Consider the following 14,565-nt stretch of genomic DNA (forward strand, 5'->3'; position numbering starts at 1 on the left):
TGGTGGGCGCCTGTAATCTCAGCTACTCGGGCGGATGAGGCAGAGAATTGCTTGAACCCAGGAGGCGGAGGTTGCAGTGAGCCAAGATCACGCCACTGCACTCCAGCCTGGGCAACAGAGTGAGACTCTATCTCAAAAAAAAAAAAAAAAAAAAAAAAAAAGGCTGGGCTCAGTGGCTCACACCTGTAATCCCAGCACTTTGGGAACCAAGGTGGGGGGCAGACCACAAGGTCAGGAGATCGAGACCATCCTGGCTAACACGGTGAAACCCCATCTCTACTAAAAATACAAAAAAAAAAAAAAATTAGCTGGGTGTGGTGGCGGGTGCCTGTAGTCCCAGCTACTCGGGAGGCTGAGGCAGGAGAATGGCATGAACCCGGGAGGTGGAGCTTGCAGTGAGCCGAGATTGCACCACTGCACTCCAGCCTTGGTGACAGAGCGAGACTCTGTCTCAAAAAAAAAAAAAAAAGCATTAACTCAGGCCAGGCGCGGTGGCTCACTCCTGTAATCCCCAGCACTTTGGGAGGCCGAGGCAGGTGGATCACGAGGTCAGGAATTCAAGACCAGCCTGGCCGAGATAGTGAAACCCTGTCTCTACTAAAAATACAAAAAATTAGCCAGGCATGGTGATGGGCACCTGTAATCTCAGCTACTTAGGAGCCTGAGGCAAAAAATTGCTTGAACCTGGGAGGCAGAGGTTGCAGTGAGCTTGGATCACGCCACTGCACTCTAGCCTGGGTGACAGAGTGAGACTCTGCCTCAAAAAAAAAAAAAAAGGGAGGTTAACTCAGCAGGCCTGTGTTGTCCAAACCCTCCACATTCTAAAGAGAGGATTGGCACTTAATTGGCAACTGTAATCTCTAAGAACGTCCTACCTCACAAGGGGATCTTTGTTCAGCTGGGTCTCTGGGCCACCCAGGATAGTCTGTACTAACAGTGGGATTTAGGATAGGATCACCTGGGGAAGTCTGGAAGAGGTGAAGATTGGAGTCAGCCATGCAGGGTGTCTGCCATGTCTGTGTAACCAGTCTCCAAGAAAATCCTTGGATGTCAGGGATTGCGGAGGCTCTCCAGGCTGGCAGTGAGTGGTGTGTGTTGTCAAACCTTGTTGTTGGGGGAATTAATTGCTGTCCACAGCTCCACTGGGAGAAGACAACAAGAAGCTCACGTGTGGTTTCTCCCAAACTCTATCCCATGCTCCTTTCTCCTTTGCTGATATGCATCTGTATTCTTTCATTGTTGTAAATATAACTGTGTGTATGATGGCTCTTCTGAGCTCCGTGTGTCCTTCTGGTGAATTATTGAACCTGAAGGTAGTCGTGGAGACCCTGGCCACACCCTTCACTGCAGAAATGATATGACTGGCTGGGTGCGGTGGCTCACGCCTGTAATCCCAGCACTTTGGGAGGCCGAGGCGGGTGGATCTCCTGAGGTCAGGAGTTCGAGACCAGCCTAGTCAACATGGTGAAACCCCATCTCTACTAAAAATACAAAAAAAGGCCGGGCACGATGGCTTACACCTGTAATCCCAGCACTTTGGGAGTCTGAGGTGGGAGGATCACGCGGTCAGGAGATCGAGACCATCCTGGCTAACACAGTGAAACCCCGCCTCTACTAAAAGTACAAAAAATCAGCCAGGCGTGGTGGCGGGCGCCTGTAGTCCCAGCTACTCGGGAGGCTGAGGCAGGAGAATGGCGTGAACCCGGGAGGCAGAGCTTGAAGTGAGCCGAGATCGCGCCACTGCACTCCAGCCTGGGCGACAGAGCGAGACTCCGTCTCAAAAAAAAAAAAAAAATTAGCTGGATGTGGTGGCACATGCCTGTAATCCCAGCTACTCGGGAGGTTGAGGCAGGAGAATCTCTTGAACCTGGGAGGTGGAGGTTGCAGTGAGCCAAGATCCCGCCATTGCACTCCAGCCTGGGCAACAAGAGCGAAACTCAGTCTCAAAAAAAAAAAAAAAAAAGAAAGAAAGAAAGAAAAAAGAAATGATATGACTGTATGTCACAGAAGTTAGGCAGTTTGCCTAGAGTCTCATGGTAAACGAAAGTCACATACAGGCTTCCAGATTCCAAGCCTCGATGCTTCCCATTAAACCATAAGGTATCCTAACATTTGTTGAGGTTGCAAAACCATGAACAAAAAAACATTTTATCTCAGGTCCTATCCAACCAACATGCGCTGCTACAAACTCTTTTTTTTTTCTTTCCATTTTTGAGACAGAGTCTCACTCTGTCACCCAGGCTGGAGTGCAGTGGCTCAATCATGGCTCACTGCAGCCTCCACCTCCCAGGCTCAAGCAATCCTCCCACCTCTGCCTCCCGAACACCTAGGACCACAGGGGTGCACTGCTACACCTCGCTAATTTTTTTTTTTTTTTGTAGATACAGGTTCTCACCATGTTACCCAGGCTAGTGTTGAACTTCTAGGCTCAAGTGATCCACCCACCTCAGCCTCCCAAAGTGCTTGGATGACAAACAAGAGTCACTGCACTGAGCCTTACCTCTTTTTTTTTTTTTTTTTTCTGAGACAGAGTCCCCTCTGTCACCGAGGCTGGAGTGCAGTGGTGCAATCTCGGCTCACTGCAAGCTCTACCTCCTGGGTTCACGCCATTCGCCCGCCTCAGCCTCCCGAGTAGCTGGGACTACAGGCACCCGCCACCACGCCCGGCTAATTTTTTTTTTATTTTTAGTAGAGACGGGGTTTCACCATGTTAGCCAGGATGGTCTCGATGTCCTGACCTCGTTATTCACCACCTCGGGCTCCCAAAGTGCCGGGATTACAGGTGTGAGCCACCGCGCCGGGCCTGGACCTTAACTCGTAACACTCTTAGAAAGTAGCATGAAAATACGACAATAGACGCTGTAATTGGAAACTTAAAAGCCTTCTCCAACTCAGGACCTCGGCACGTGCTGACTGTTCCTAAAACAACGCTCTCTCTTTTCTATTTTTTTTTTTTTAAGATGGCGTGTCACTCTGTCACCCAGGCTGGAGTGCAGTGGCGGGATCTTGGCTCACTGCAACCTCTGCCTCCGGGTTCAAGCGATTCTCTTACCTCAGCCTCAAGTAGCTGGGACTACAGGCACGCATCACCATACCCAGCTAATTTTTGTATTTTTAGTAGAGACGGGGTTTCACCGTGTTGGGCAGGATGGTCTCGATCTCTTGACATTGTGATCTGCCTGCCTTGGCCTCCCAAAGTGCTGGGATTACAGGCGTGAGCCACCGCGCCTGGCCAACAAGTTGTTTCTTTCACACAAACCGGGTTCTTCTCATCCTTCAGGTCTCATCTCAGCCTCCCATGAGCAAGCTATTTATATTTGGTGTTTTCTCCATGGAATACAACTCAGCCATAAAGCGGAACGAAATAATGGCCTTTGCAGCAACTCAGATGGAGTTGGAGGCCGCTGTTTTAAGTGAAGTAACTCAGGAATGAAAAACCAAGTATAAGATGGTCTCACTTATAAGAGGGAACTAAGCTATGAGCATGCAAAGACATACAAATGATACAATGAATTTTGGGGACTCAGGGTGAAATGTGGGAGGTGGGTGAGGGATAAAAGACTCTCAAAAAAAAACAAAAAAAGAAAAAGAAAAAGAAAGGCTGGGCACAGTGGATCACGCCTGTAATCCTGGCACTTTGGGAGGCTGAGGCAGGCAGATCGCCCGAAGTCAGGAGTTTGAGACCAGCCTGCCCAACATGATAAAATCCCGTCTCTACTAAAAAATACAAAAATTAGTCAGGGGTGGTAGCAGGCACCGTAACCCAGCTACTCAGGAGGCTGAGGCAGGAGAATTGCTTGAACTGGGGAGGTGGAGGGTGCAGTGAGCCGAGATTGCACCACTGCACTCCAACCTGGGCGACAAAGCAAGACTCTGTATCAAAAATAAATAAATAAAATAAAATAAGTTTTTGAAAAGACTACACATTGAGTACAGTGCACACTGCTCGGGTGACAGGTGTAACAAAATCTCAGAATTCACCACTAAAGAACTTACCCAGTCGGGCACAGTGGCTCATGCCTGTAATCCTAGCACTTTGGGAGGCCGAGGCAGAGAGATCACCTGAGGTTGGGAGTTCAAGACCAGCCTGGCCAACATGGTGAAACCCCGTCTCTACTAAAAATACAAAACTAGCCAGGCGTGGTGGTGGGTGCCTGTAATCCCAGCTACTTGGGAGGCTGAGGCAGGAAAATCACTTGAATCTGGGACGGTGAGGTTGTGGTGAACCGAGATTGCACCATTGCACTCCAGCCTGTAATCCCAGCACTTCAGGAGGCCGAGGTGGGAGGATCACCTGAGGTCAGGAGTTCACGACCAGCCTGGCCAATATGGAGAAACCCTGTCTCTACTAAAAATACAAAAATGAGCCAGGCAAGGTGGTGGGTGCCTGTAATCCCAGCTACTTAGGAGGCTGAGGCAGGAGAATTGCTTGAACTGGGGAGGTGGAGGTTGCAGTGAACCGAGATGGCACCACTGCACTCCAGCCTGGGTGACAAAGCAAGACTCTGTATCAAAAATAATAATAATAATAATTGTAAGAAAACTGTATATCTACACCCAGCTTTCCATCCATCATGAATAACAGACAGTGTTGAGTCGAGGGTGTTTCCGGGAGTGAGAAGAAAACCACGTCACGTCTTCTTCATTTCCCAGAAACATCCAGTCCCCCTGCAGAAGCCGTGAGACACATCTCTGCTTCCCCACAGACACAAACACACCTTCCTGGAAGTCAATGTGTTCTTCCTCCTGGAATGAGAAGTGCTGCTTTGCCGTCCACACCACTTCTGGGATGTCAAAAACGGTGATCTTACATCCAGGGTACAGAGACACGCATTCCTTAGCCAGAGCTCCAGCCCCACCTGGAAGGGGACACAGCCCGTTTGACCCTCAGAGATGAACCTGAGAGACATCGCTCACCCTCCACACACCATGGACTCCACACACCACACTCCATGAAGGGTCCAACCCAGGAACTTGGGTCCTTCCGCCATGTCTGGTCTTTTTTCTTTTTCTTTTTATTATACTTTAAGTTCTAGGGTACATGTACAGAACATGCGGTTTTGTTACATAGGTATCCATGTGCCATGGTGGTTTGCTGCGCCCATCGACTCGTCATTTACATTAGGTATTTGTTCTAATGCTCTCCCTCCCCCAGCCTCCCAGCCCCCCAGGCCCTGAGAGACCCCGGTGTGTGATGTCCCCCTCCCTGTGTCCATGTGTTCTCATTGTTCAGTTCCCACCTATGAGTGAGAACACGCGGTGTTTGGTTTTCTGTCCTTGCGATAGTTTGCTGAGAATGATGGTTTCCAGCTTTATCCATGTCCCTGCAAAGGACATGAACGCATCCTTTTATTTATTAATTAATTTATTTTTGAGACGGAGTCTGGCTCTGTCGCCCAGGCTGGAGTGCAGTGGCGCGATCTCTGCTCACTGCAAGCTCTGCCTCCCGGGTTCATGCCATTCTCCTGCCTCAGCCTCCCGAGTAGCTGGGACTACAGATGCCCGCCACCACGCCCGGCTAATTTTTTTTTTAATTTTTAGTAGAGATGGGGTTTCTCCGTCTTAGCCAGGATGGTCTCGATCTCCTGACCTCATGATCCGCCCGCCTCGGCCTCCCAAAGTGCCGGGATTACAGGCGTGAGCCATTGTGCCTGGCCTCTCTCCCCTTTCTTCTTTTTTTTGTTTTTTTTTGTTTTTTTGAGATGGAGTCTCACTCTGTTGCCCAGGCTGGAGTGTGGTGACAGATCTCGGCTCCCTTCAAGCTCCGCCTCCCGGGTTCACACCATTCTCCTGCCTCAGCCTCCCAAGTAGCTGAGACTACAGGCACCCACCACCACGCCCAGCTAATTTTTTTTTTGTATTTTTAGTAGAGACAGGGTTTCTCCGTGTTAGCCAGGATGGTCTCGATCTCCTGACCTCGTGATCCGCCCCTCTCGGCCTCCCAAAGTGCTGGGATGACAGGCGTGAGCCACCGCGCCCGGCTGAACTCATCCTTTTTTATCCACCATGTCTGATCTTGATGGCGACGTGATTATCTACAGGACCCTGAGTTCAGGTGGTCTTTCCGGCTGGGCTGACCCAAGCTCCAAGCTTCCATATGGCCACGCACTTAACTGTGTGTTCTTGAAGCCGGCGCACCTGTCCAGCCAAGGGCGGCCAACAGCTAAGAGAAGGACGTAATAACAAGCCCCATTCAGAGGCCCCGGTGAGTTGTGCACACAAAATCCATCGTGGGCCACAGAGACTTCCAGCCCCATGCTCCTTGTCCATTATTTCTGTAGAAAGTCAGTCTTTTTATTTATTTTGAGATGGAGTCTCACTCCGTCACCAGGCTGGAGTGCAGTGGCGCGATCTCAGCTCACTGCAACCTTCACTTCCCGGGTACAAGCGATTCTCCTGCCTCAGCCTCCTGAGTACCTGGGACGACAGGCACCTACCGTCATGCCTGGCTAAGTTTTTGTATTTTTAGTAGAGACCGGGTTTCACCACGTTGGTCAGACTGGTCTCGAACTCCTGACCTTGGGATCTGCGCGCCTCGGCCTCCCAAAGTGCTGGGATTACAGGCATGAGCCACCGCGCCCAGCCTTTTTTTTTTTTTTTTTGTATTTTTAGTAGAGATGGGGTTTCACCATGTTGACCAGGCTGGTCTCGAACTTCTGACCTTGGGATCTGCCCGCCTCGGCCTCCCAAAGTGCTGGGATTACAGGCATGAGTCACCGCGCCCAGCCTTTTTTTTTTTTTTTTTTTTGTATTTTTAGTAGAGATGGGGTTTCACCATGTTGACCAGGCTGGTCTCGAACTTCTGACCTTGGGATCTGCCCGCCTCGGCCTCCCAAAGTGCTGGGATTACAGGCATGAGCCACCGTGCCCAGCCTTTTTTTGTATTTTTAGTAGAGACGGGGTTTCACCATGTTGACCAGGCTGATCTCGAACTCCTGACCTCAGGAGATCCACCCGCCTCGGCCTCCCAAAGTGCTGGGATTACAGGAGTGAGCCACCGCGCCCGCTCTGCTTGTTCATTATTTTCTTCCCAAGCTGCTCCCCAGGCAGGGGGATCCTGAACTCTATCTATCCCTTCTCACAGTGACTAAAAGTAATAAACTTGGAGAAGCTCCTCACTCTGCAAAGGGCCTTCTACCAGCCAGGAGCTGTTCTGAGTGATCCACTGAGTCACAGGAGGGAGATAGGGTGGGTGGATCACAGCCCGGAGTGTGACAGCCCTGTGGGGTAGAGGAGGTGCTTAAGGGGTGAGCTCGGGGTTGGGGATTTGTATTCGAAAAGCAAGCTCAGCCTGGGTGCAGTGGCTCATGCCTGTAATCCCACCACTCACTCTGGGAGGCCGAGGCAGGAGGACTGCATGAAACTGGAGTCTGAGACCAGCCAGGGCAACATAGGGAGACTCGTTCTCTACAAAAAAGTTTCAAAATGAGCTCGGCGCGGTGGCTCATGCCTGCAATCCCGGCACTTTGGGAGGCGGAGGCGGGTGGATCACGAGGTCAGGAGATGGAGACCATCCTGGCTAACACGGAGAAACCCCGTCTCTACTAAAAAAAAACAAAAAATTAGCTGGGCGTGGTGGTGGGCGCCTGTAGTCCCAGCTACTCAGGAGGCTGAGGCAGGAGAACGGCATGAACCCGGGAGGCAGAGCTTGCAGTGAGCGGAGATTGCACCACTGTACTCCAGCCTGGGTGACAGAGCAAGACTCCATCTCAAAAAAAATAATAATAAATAAATAAAAGTAAATAAATAAATAAATAAATAAATAAAACAAGCTCAGCTCAGCCTGGGTGTGGTGGCTCACGCCTGTAATCCCAGCACTTTGGGAGGCTGAGGCAGCAGGATTGCATGAGCCCAGGAGTCTGAGACCAGCCAGGGCAACGTAGAGAGACTCAGGCTCTACAGAAAAGTTTTAAAACGAGCTAGGTGTGGCGGCAGTCATCTGTAGTCCCAGCTACTTGGGAAGCTGAGGTGGGAGGACCACTTGAGCCTGAGAGTCTGAGGCTGCAGTGAGCTATCATCACACCGTTGCACTCAAGCCTGGGTGACAAACAGGACCCTCTCTCAAAAACTAAAAACAAAACCGAGGCGGGTGGATCATGAGGTCAGGAGTTCGAGACCAGCCTGGCCAACATGGCAAAACCCCATCTCTATTAAAAAATACAAAAATTAGCCTGACAGAGTGGTGCGCACCCATAATCCCACCTGCTTGGGAGGCTGGGGCAGGAGAATCGCTTGAACCCGGGAGGCGGAGGTTGCCGTGAGCCGAGATCGTGCCACTGCACACCAGCCTGGGCGAGAGAGCGACACTTCATCTCAAAAAAAAAAAAAATTAGCCTGGTGTGGTGGCAGTTGCCTGTAATCCCAGCTACTCGGGAGGCTGAGGCAGGAGAATCGCTTGAATCTGGGAGGCAGACGTTGCAGTGAGCCGAGATCGCGCCACTGCACTCCAGCCTGGGCGATAGAGCAAGATTCCATCTTTAAAAAAGAAAAGAAAAAGAAACGTGTGCTCGCAGAGGAGATGTTTGCTGACTCTAGGAAGTGCCCAGTGCTGGGAGGAATGATTCGTGTAAGACCAGTAAGGCCGCACATGTCAAAGCATCAGAATGCAGAAAATAAAAGACATGAATAACACATTCCCCATACAGAATAGGAGACACAGCTCCGAGGTTTTTGGGGTGGGGGTTACTTACCAAGCATCAGAATGCAGAAAATAAAAGATATACTGGGCCGGGCATGGTGGCTCACGCCTGTCATCCCAGCACTTTGGGAGGCCGAGGTGGGCAGATCACAAGGTCAAGAGATCGAGACCAGCCTGGCCAAGATGGTGAAACTCCGTCTCTACTAAAAATACAAAAAATTAGCCGGGTGTGGCAGCTTACACCTGTAGTCCCAGCTACTCTGGAGGCTGAGGCAGGAGAATTGCTTGAACCTGGGAGGTGGTGGTTGCAGTGAGCTGAGATCGTGCCACTGCACTCCAGCCTGGGTGACAGAGCAAGACTCCATCTCAAAAAAAAAAAAGACATTGCTAACACACTCTCCATAGAGAACAGGAGAGACAGCTCTGAGGTTTTTGGGGCGGGGGGTACTTACCAAGCATCAGAATTGAGAAAATAAAAGGCATTTATAACACATTCCCCATACAGAACAGAAGCCACACATCAGAGGTATTAGGGGTGAGGGGTACTTACCACCGAGGTCACACATAAGTGGGAACACTGAGAGGTCAAAGGCGGTCAGCACGCTTCTCCCATTGACGCTCCAGACCTCCTGCAGAGCTTGCATGAACTGTAGCCGCTCGCCGTCGGACCTGGCGTGCAAAACCACGCTTGTCAAGATGGTGAGGATCCGGGGAAGCGCCCAGAGCAAGGGTGTACATAACCCCCTGCTGAGAACGGAGCTATACCCCACAGGTGCACCTGGGAGGCTTGCATTTGTGAAACGGAACAGGAAGTCATTTGGGATGGGGGAACCATAGGTCAGCCAGCAAAGTGTACCCAGCTCCGGGAAACCTGGAGTTGATTCAGAACGGACGATTGTTCTCTGGATGGGAAGGGATTTCTATCTGAAGAGGAGTTTAGATGTTTTCTAAGAGGAAAGTCAATAATATGCTCCCCCATCCACAGAGCTCAGCTCCAGAGGACAAATCCAGGAAGGGGGTTGGAGGTCCACACATCCTGGGGAAGAGGCTAGAGAAAAGGCAGGAACTAGGAAGGGAGGCAGGTGAGATGGAGCCAAGACGGATAGGTGGACACAGAGGCGGACAGGGCTCCGGTGTTGGAAGCATTTCCTGCTCCTCCTCCCCACAGCTCCCTGTCTCCTGCTGTCCTCTCTGCAGAGCCGGCTGTAGGGGTTTGCCTCAGAGTAGCGAGGGCTGAAAAACTGCCTCTTAGGTACCAGGGTCACTATTCAGGTGACGGGCACACTAAAAGCCTAGGCTGCAAGGTGCAACATGTAAGCATGGAAGACACGGGTACCTGTGCCCACTAACCAGATACATATATTCACATATACATACACATTATATATATATATATATATATAAAGAAAGGAAGGAAGGAAGGAAGGAAGAAAGAAAGGAAGGAAGGAAGGAAGAAAGAAAGAAATAAGGGAGGGAGGGAGGGAAGGAAGCAAGGAAGGAAAGAAGGAAGGAAGGAAGGGATGGGTGACGTAGGGAGGAAAGGAGAGACGGTGGGTCAGAGGGATGGAAGGAAGGACCAATGGACAGAGGGACGGAAGGAAGGGAGGGAGGGAAGGAGAGAGGGTGGGAGGGAGGGAAGGAAGGAAGGTAGAGAAAAGAGAGCAAGCAAGAAAGATAAAAAGAAAGAGAGGAAGGAAGGCAGGCAGGCAGAAAGAAAGAGGAAGGAATGAAGGAAGGAAGGAGAAAGAAGGAAAGAAAGAAAGAGAGAGAGAGAAAGAAAGAGAGAAAAGGGGGAAAGGAAAGCAGACCGAGGAGAAGAGAGGAGGAGAAAAGGAGGGGAAATACGGGGCATGAAAACAGAGAAGACGAGAGAAAGGAGAAGACAGGAGAGGAGAAGGAGAGAGGCAGGTGAAGAGAGGGGAAGGGAGACGTGGAAATGAAAAGAGAGGAGAGAAGGGAAGAGAAAGAAAGGAGGAAACAGAGGAGAAAGGCAGAAGAAAAGAGGAGAAAGGATGAAAGGGGATGGGAGGGAAAAGGAGAGGAGAGGAAAGGAGAGAGGGAAGAAGAGAGAGGAGACAAGAGAGGGAAGATGGGAGAGGAGACAAGAGAGGGAAGATGGGAGAGAGGAGGGGGAAGATGGAGAGGAAAAGAGAGGAGAGAAGAGAAGAGAAGGAAAAGGAGAGAAAGAGAGGAGGATGGAAGAGGAAAAGAGAGGGAACAGGACAGAAGGAGAAGAGAGGGGAGGGGAGGAGAGGAGAGGTTGGGTGGCAGGCGAACCACTCAGGCATCCCCTCGTCCTTCATACCCTGCCCTACTCCATGCCTCAGCCAGCTGGAACACTGGACGGGCCCATCAATTCACCTCCATCTGGGAATTCTAGGCAAGAGCTTCGGGCAAAGGCCAAAGCTGTGTCCACATCACGAAGCAAAGTGAAGAGCTGAGGTCTCACCTGGCCTCACCTTCACCTCTGACCAAATCAAAAACTGGACCTCTATTTTCTTTTTTTTTTTTTTTTGAGATGGAGTTTCACTCTTGTTGCCCAGGCTGGAGTGCAATGGTGCGATCTCAGATCACCGCAACCTCCGCCTCCCGGGTTCAAGCAGTTCTCCTGCCTCAGCCTCCCGAGTAGCTGGGATTACAGGCGTCCGCCGCCATGCCCGGCTAATTTTTGTATTTTTAGTAGAGACGGGGTTTCACCCTGTTGGCCAGGCTGGTCTTGAACTCCTGACCTCAGGTGATCCACCTGCCTCGGCCTCCCAAATTTCTGGGATGATAGATGTGAGCCACCGCGCCCGGGGCGTGCCTCCATTTTCTACATAAACACTGAGTTTGTGAGTAGTCCTCTGGAAGGAAGGGTCAGGTTGCACCTCCTCAGGAATCTGATCAATTTAAACATCAGACGAGCAACATCTGCGGTAGTAGTGGGGGCAGGGGATGTTATTTTAAATTAAATGGCAACTTCCTCCTGGGTTGTGCCATTTGAGTAAATGGATTGGGTCTCCTAAGTCCTTTAAAAATAAACAGAATCTTATGTGAGTTGTTGGTTTCAAAGTGATGGGTGTTACCTGTAGATGGCCGTAAAAAGCTCTTCAGCGGGAACACCAAACGTCTCCAGGTACTGGTTCCTTCCTTCTCTAAGAAAAGAGAGAGAAGGCTGATTTTCATTTCATTTCATTTCATTTCAGCTCTGTCACCCAGGCTGGAGTGCAATGGCATGATCTCGGCTCACTGCAACCTCCACCTCCTGGGTTCAAGCAATTCTCCTGCCTCAGCCTCCCGAGTAGCTGGCATTACAGGCGCCTGCCACCACCATGCCTGGCTAATTTTTGTACTTTTAGTAGAGACAGGGTTTCGCTATGTTGTTCAGGCTGGTCTCGAACTTGTGACCTCAGGTGATCCACCTGCCTCAGCCTCCCAAAGTGCTGGGATTACAGGCGTGAGCCACCACACCCGGCCTTATTTTATTTTATGAGATGGAGTCTCGCTGTGTCGCCCAGGCTGGAGTGCAATGGCACGATCTTGGCTCACTGTAATCTCCGCCTCCCGGGTTCAAGCGATTTTCCTACCTCAGCCTCCCGAGTAGCTGGGATTACAGGCACCTGCCACCGTGCCTGGCTAATTTTTGTACTTTTTAGTACAGATGGGGTTTCACCATGTTGGTCAGGCTGGTCTTGAACTCGTGACCTCAGGTGATCCCCCTGCCTTGGCCTCCCAAAGTGCTGGGATTACAGGCGTGAGCCACCGCGCCTGGCCAGCTGTTGCTTAATTGTTTAAACCTGAGGACTTAATTGTTACACCTGACCTTTTTCTTCCTTGCCCAAATTCTTATCTAAGGGGCCTGGGGAGTTATGCTCTATAACTATAACGTCTCGTGAGATGGGTTTTATTTAACCCTATATTACGTGGCTCACTTTCCAACCTGACTCTGGCATAACAACACATCACAGATAAAGAAGAAAATCAAAGGCTGGGCGTGGTGCCTCACACCTGTAATCCTAACACTCTGGGAGGCCAAGACGGGGGCAGATAGCCTGAGCTCAGGAGTTGGAGACCAGCCTCAAAGACAGGGTGAAACCCCGTCTCTACTAAAACACAAACAATCAGCCAGGTGTGGTGGATGCCTATACTCCCAGCTACTGGGGAGGCTGAGGCAGGTGAATCACTTAAACCCAGGAGGCGGAGGTTGCAGTGAGTCGAGATCATACCACTGCACTCCAGCCTGGGCAACAAAACAAAACTCTGTTTCAAAAAAAAAAAGGAAATAAAAATATTTTAGCCCCAAACATGTTCTCTTTGCCATAGCTTGAAACACTCCTGTAAAGCTACCTGTTGTGAAGAAAATCTACGTTCTGGAGAGAATCACCTTCCTTTTCCTTCCTTTTTTCTGATCCAGGAGAGAACCAAGTCAGATAGGAAACAGTAACAGTCTATTCTTTCTGAAGCCTGCTACCTGGAGATTTCATCTACATAATAAGAATTTGGTCTCCACAACCCCCTATGTTAACCCAGACACCCCTATTTTTTTTTTTTTTTTGAGACAGTCTCGCTCTGTCGCCCAGGCTGGAGTGCAGTGGTGTGATCTTGGCTCACTGCAAGCTCCACCTCCTGGGTTCACACCATTTTCCTGCCTCAGCCTCTCCGAGTAGCTGGGACTACAGGCACCTGCCACCACGCCGGGCTAATTTTTTGTATTTTTAGTAGAGACGGGGTTTCACCGTGTTAGCCAGGATGGTCTCGATCTCCTGACCTCGTGATCCATCCACCTCAGCCTCCCAAAGTGCTGGGATTACGGGCATGGGCTACCGCGCCCGGCCACCCAGACACTCCTTTCTATTGAGTCCAGCTCTTCTCTCTCTCTCTCTCTCTTTCTTTCCTTCCTTCCTTCTCTTTCTTTCTCTTTCTTTCCATTATTTCCCTTCTTTCCCTCCCTCCCTCCCGCGCTCCCTTTCCCTCCCTCCCTCCCTCCCTCCCTTCCTTCCTTCTCCCCTCTCTCTCTCTTTCTCTTTCCTTCTTTCTGAGACAGAGTTTTTTCTCTGTTGCCCAGGCTGCAGTGCAGTGGCACAATCCGCTCATTGCAGCCTCTGCCTTCTGGGTTCAAGCAGTTCTCCCACCTTAGCCTCCTGAGTAGCTGGGACTACAGGTGCCTGCCACCATGTAGGCGGGCAGATCACGAGGTCAGGAGATGGAGAGCAGCCTGGCTAACACGGTGAAACCCCGTCTCTACCAAAAACACAAAAAATTAGTCGGGCGTGGTGGCGGGTTCCTGTAGTCCCAGCTACTTGGGAGGCTGAGGCAGGAGAATGGCGTGAACCTGGGAGGCATAGCTTGCAATGAGCCGAGATGGCGCCACTGCACTCCAGCCTGGGTGACAGAGTAAGACTCCATCTCAAAAAAAAAAGAAAAGAAAAGAAAAGAAAAAACAAAGAAAAAGAAACCTTCCCTTTCACCTCCTCCAGTGCCGCTTCACCAGCCCCTGGGGGTAGTCCTGAGACTTGGTCACCGCCTGGATGCAGCCCCCACCTCCCAGCATCTGCCTGGGTGCAGCCCCCACCTCCCAGCATGCGCCTGGAGGCAGCCCCCTCTTCCCAGCCTCTGCCTGGGTGCAGCCCCCACCTCCCAGCATCTGCCTGGGGGCAGCCCCCACCTCACGGCGTCTGCCAGGTGGCCCCAGCACCGGTAGCTGGTCCTGCCCATGTACTTCAGCATGCTGCATTGTGACGTCGGGCTGACCGTGGTCAGGTAGTCGCTGGACAGCTCCGTGTTTCGATAGGAAGCTGAAACACACACAAAAAAACAGGGAAAAAGCAGTGAGATTCCGAGTTCCTGCCGGCGGACGCTCCCCAGCTCGGCAACATCGTGATTTCAACAAGATTACAAGCCCATCTCTTTTTTAGAGATGGGGTCTTCCTCTCGCCTTGTACAGCTGG

General features: G+C 51.0%; 1 protein-coding gene across 4 annotated transcripts in view; it reads right to left on the bottom strand.

Moving 5' to 3' along the window:
• The window catches only part of ASMT (acetylserotonin O-methyltransferase), a 33,613-nt gene that overhangs the window by 5,620 nt on the left and 13,428 nt on the right, over positions 1 to 14,565 (bottom strand). For 2 of the 4 annotated variants that reach the window (XM_063602022.1, XM_055107073.3), the window contains 4 exons: positions 14,283 to 14,412; positions 11,704 to 11,772; positions 9,189 to 9,307; positions 4,719 to 4,859 (listed from right to left, as the gene is read on the bottom strand). In XM_063602022.1, the coding sequence (XP_063458092.1) occupies positions 4,719 to 4,859; positions 9,189 to 9,307; positions 11,704 to 11,772; positions 14,283 to 14,412 (459 nt within the window). Of the gene's footprint in view, positions 1 to 4,718; positions 4,860 to 5,240; positions 5,325 to 9,188; positions 9,308 to 11,703; positions 11,773 to 14,282; positions 14,413 to 14,565 lie in introns of all 4 variants that reach the window. The other 2 variants (XM_034951349.3, XM_055107074.3) reach the window with 2 other exon arrangements.

Source organism: Pan paniscus, chromosome Y, assembly GCF_029289425.2.
Source record: "Pan paniscus chromosome Y, NHGRI_mPanPan1-v2.0_pri, whole genome shotgun sequence".
NCBI lineage: Eukaryota > Metazoa > Chordata > Mammalia > Primates > Hominidae > Pan > Pan paniscus.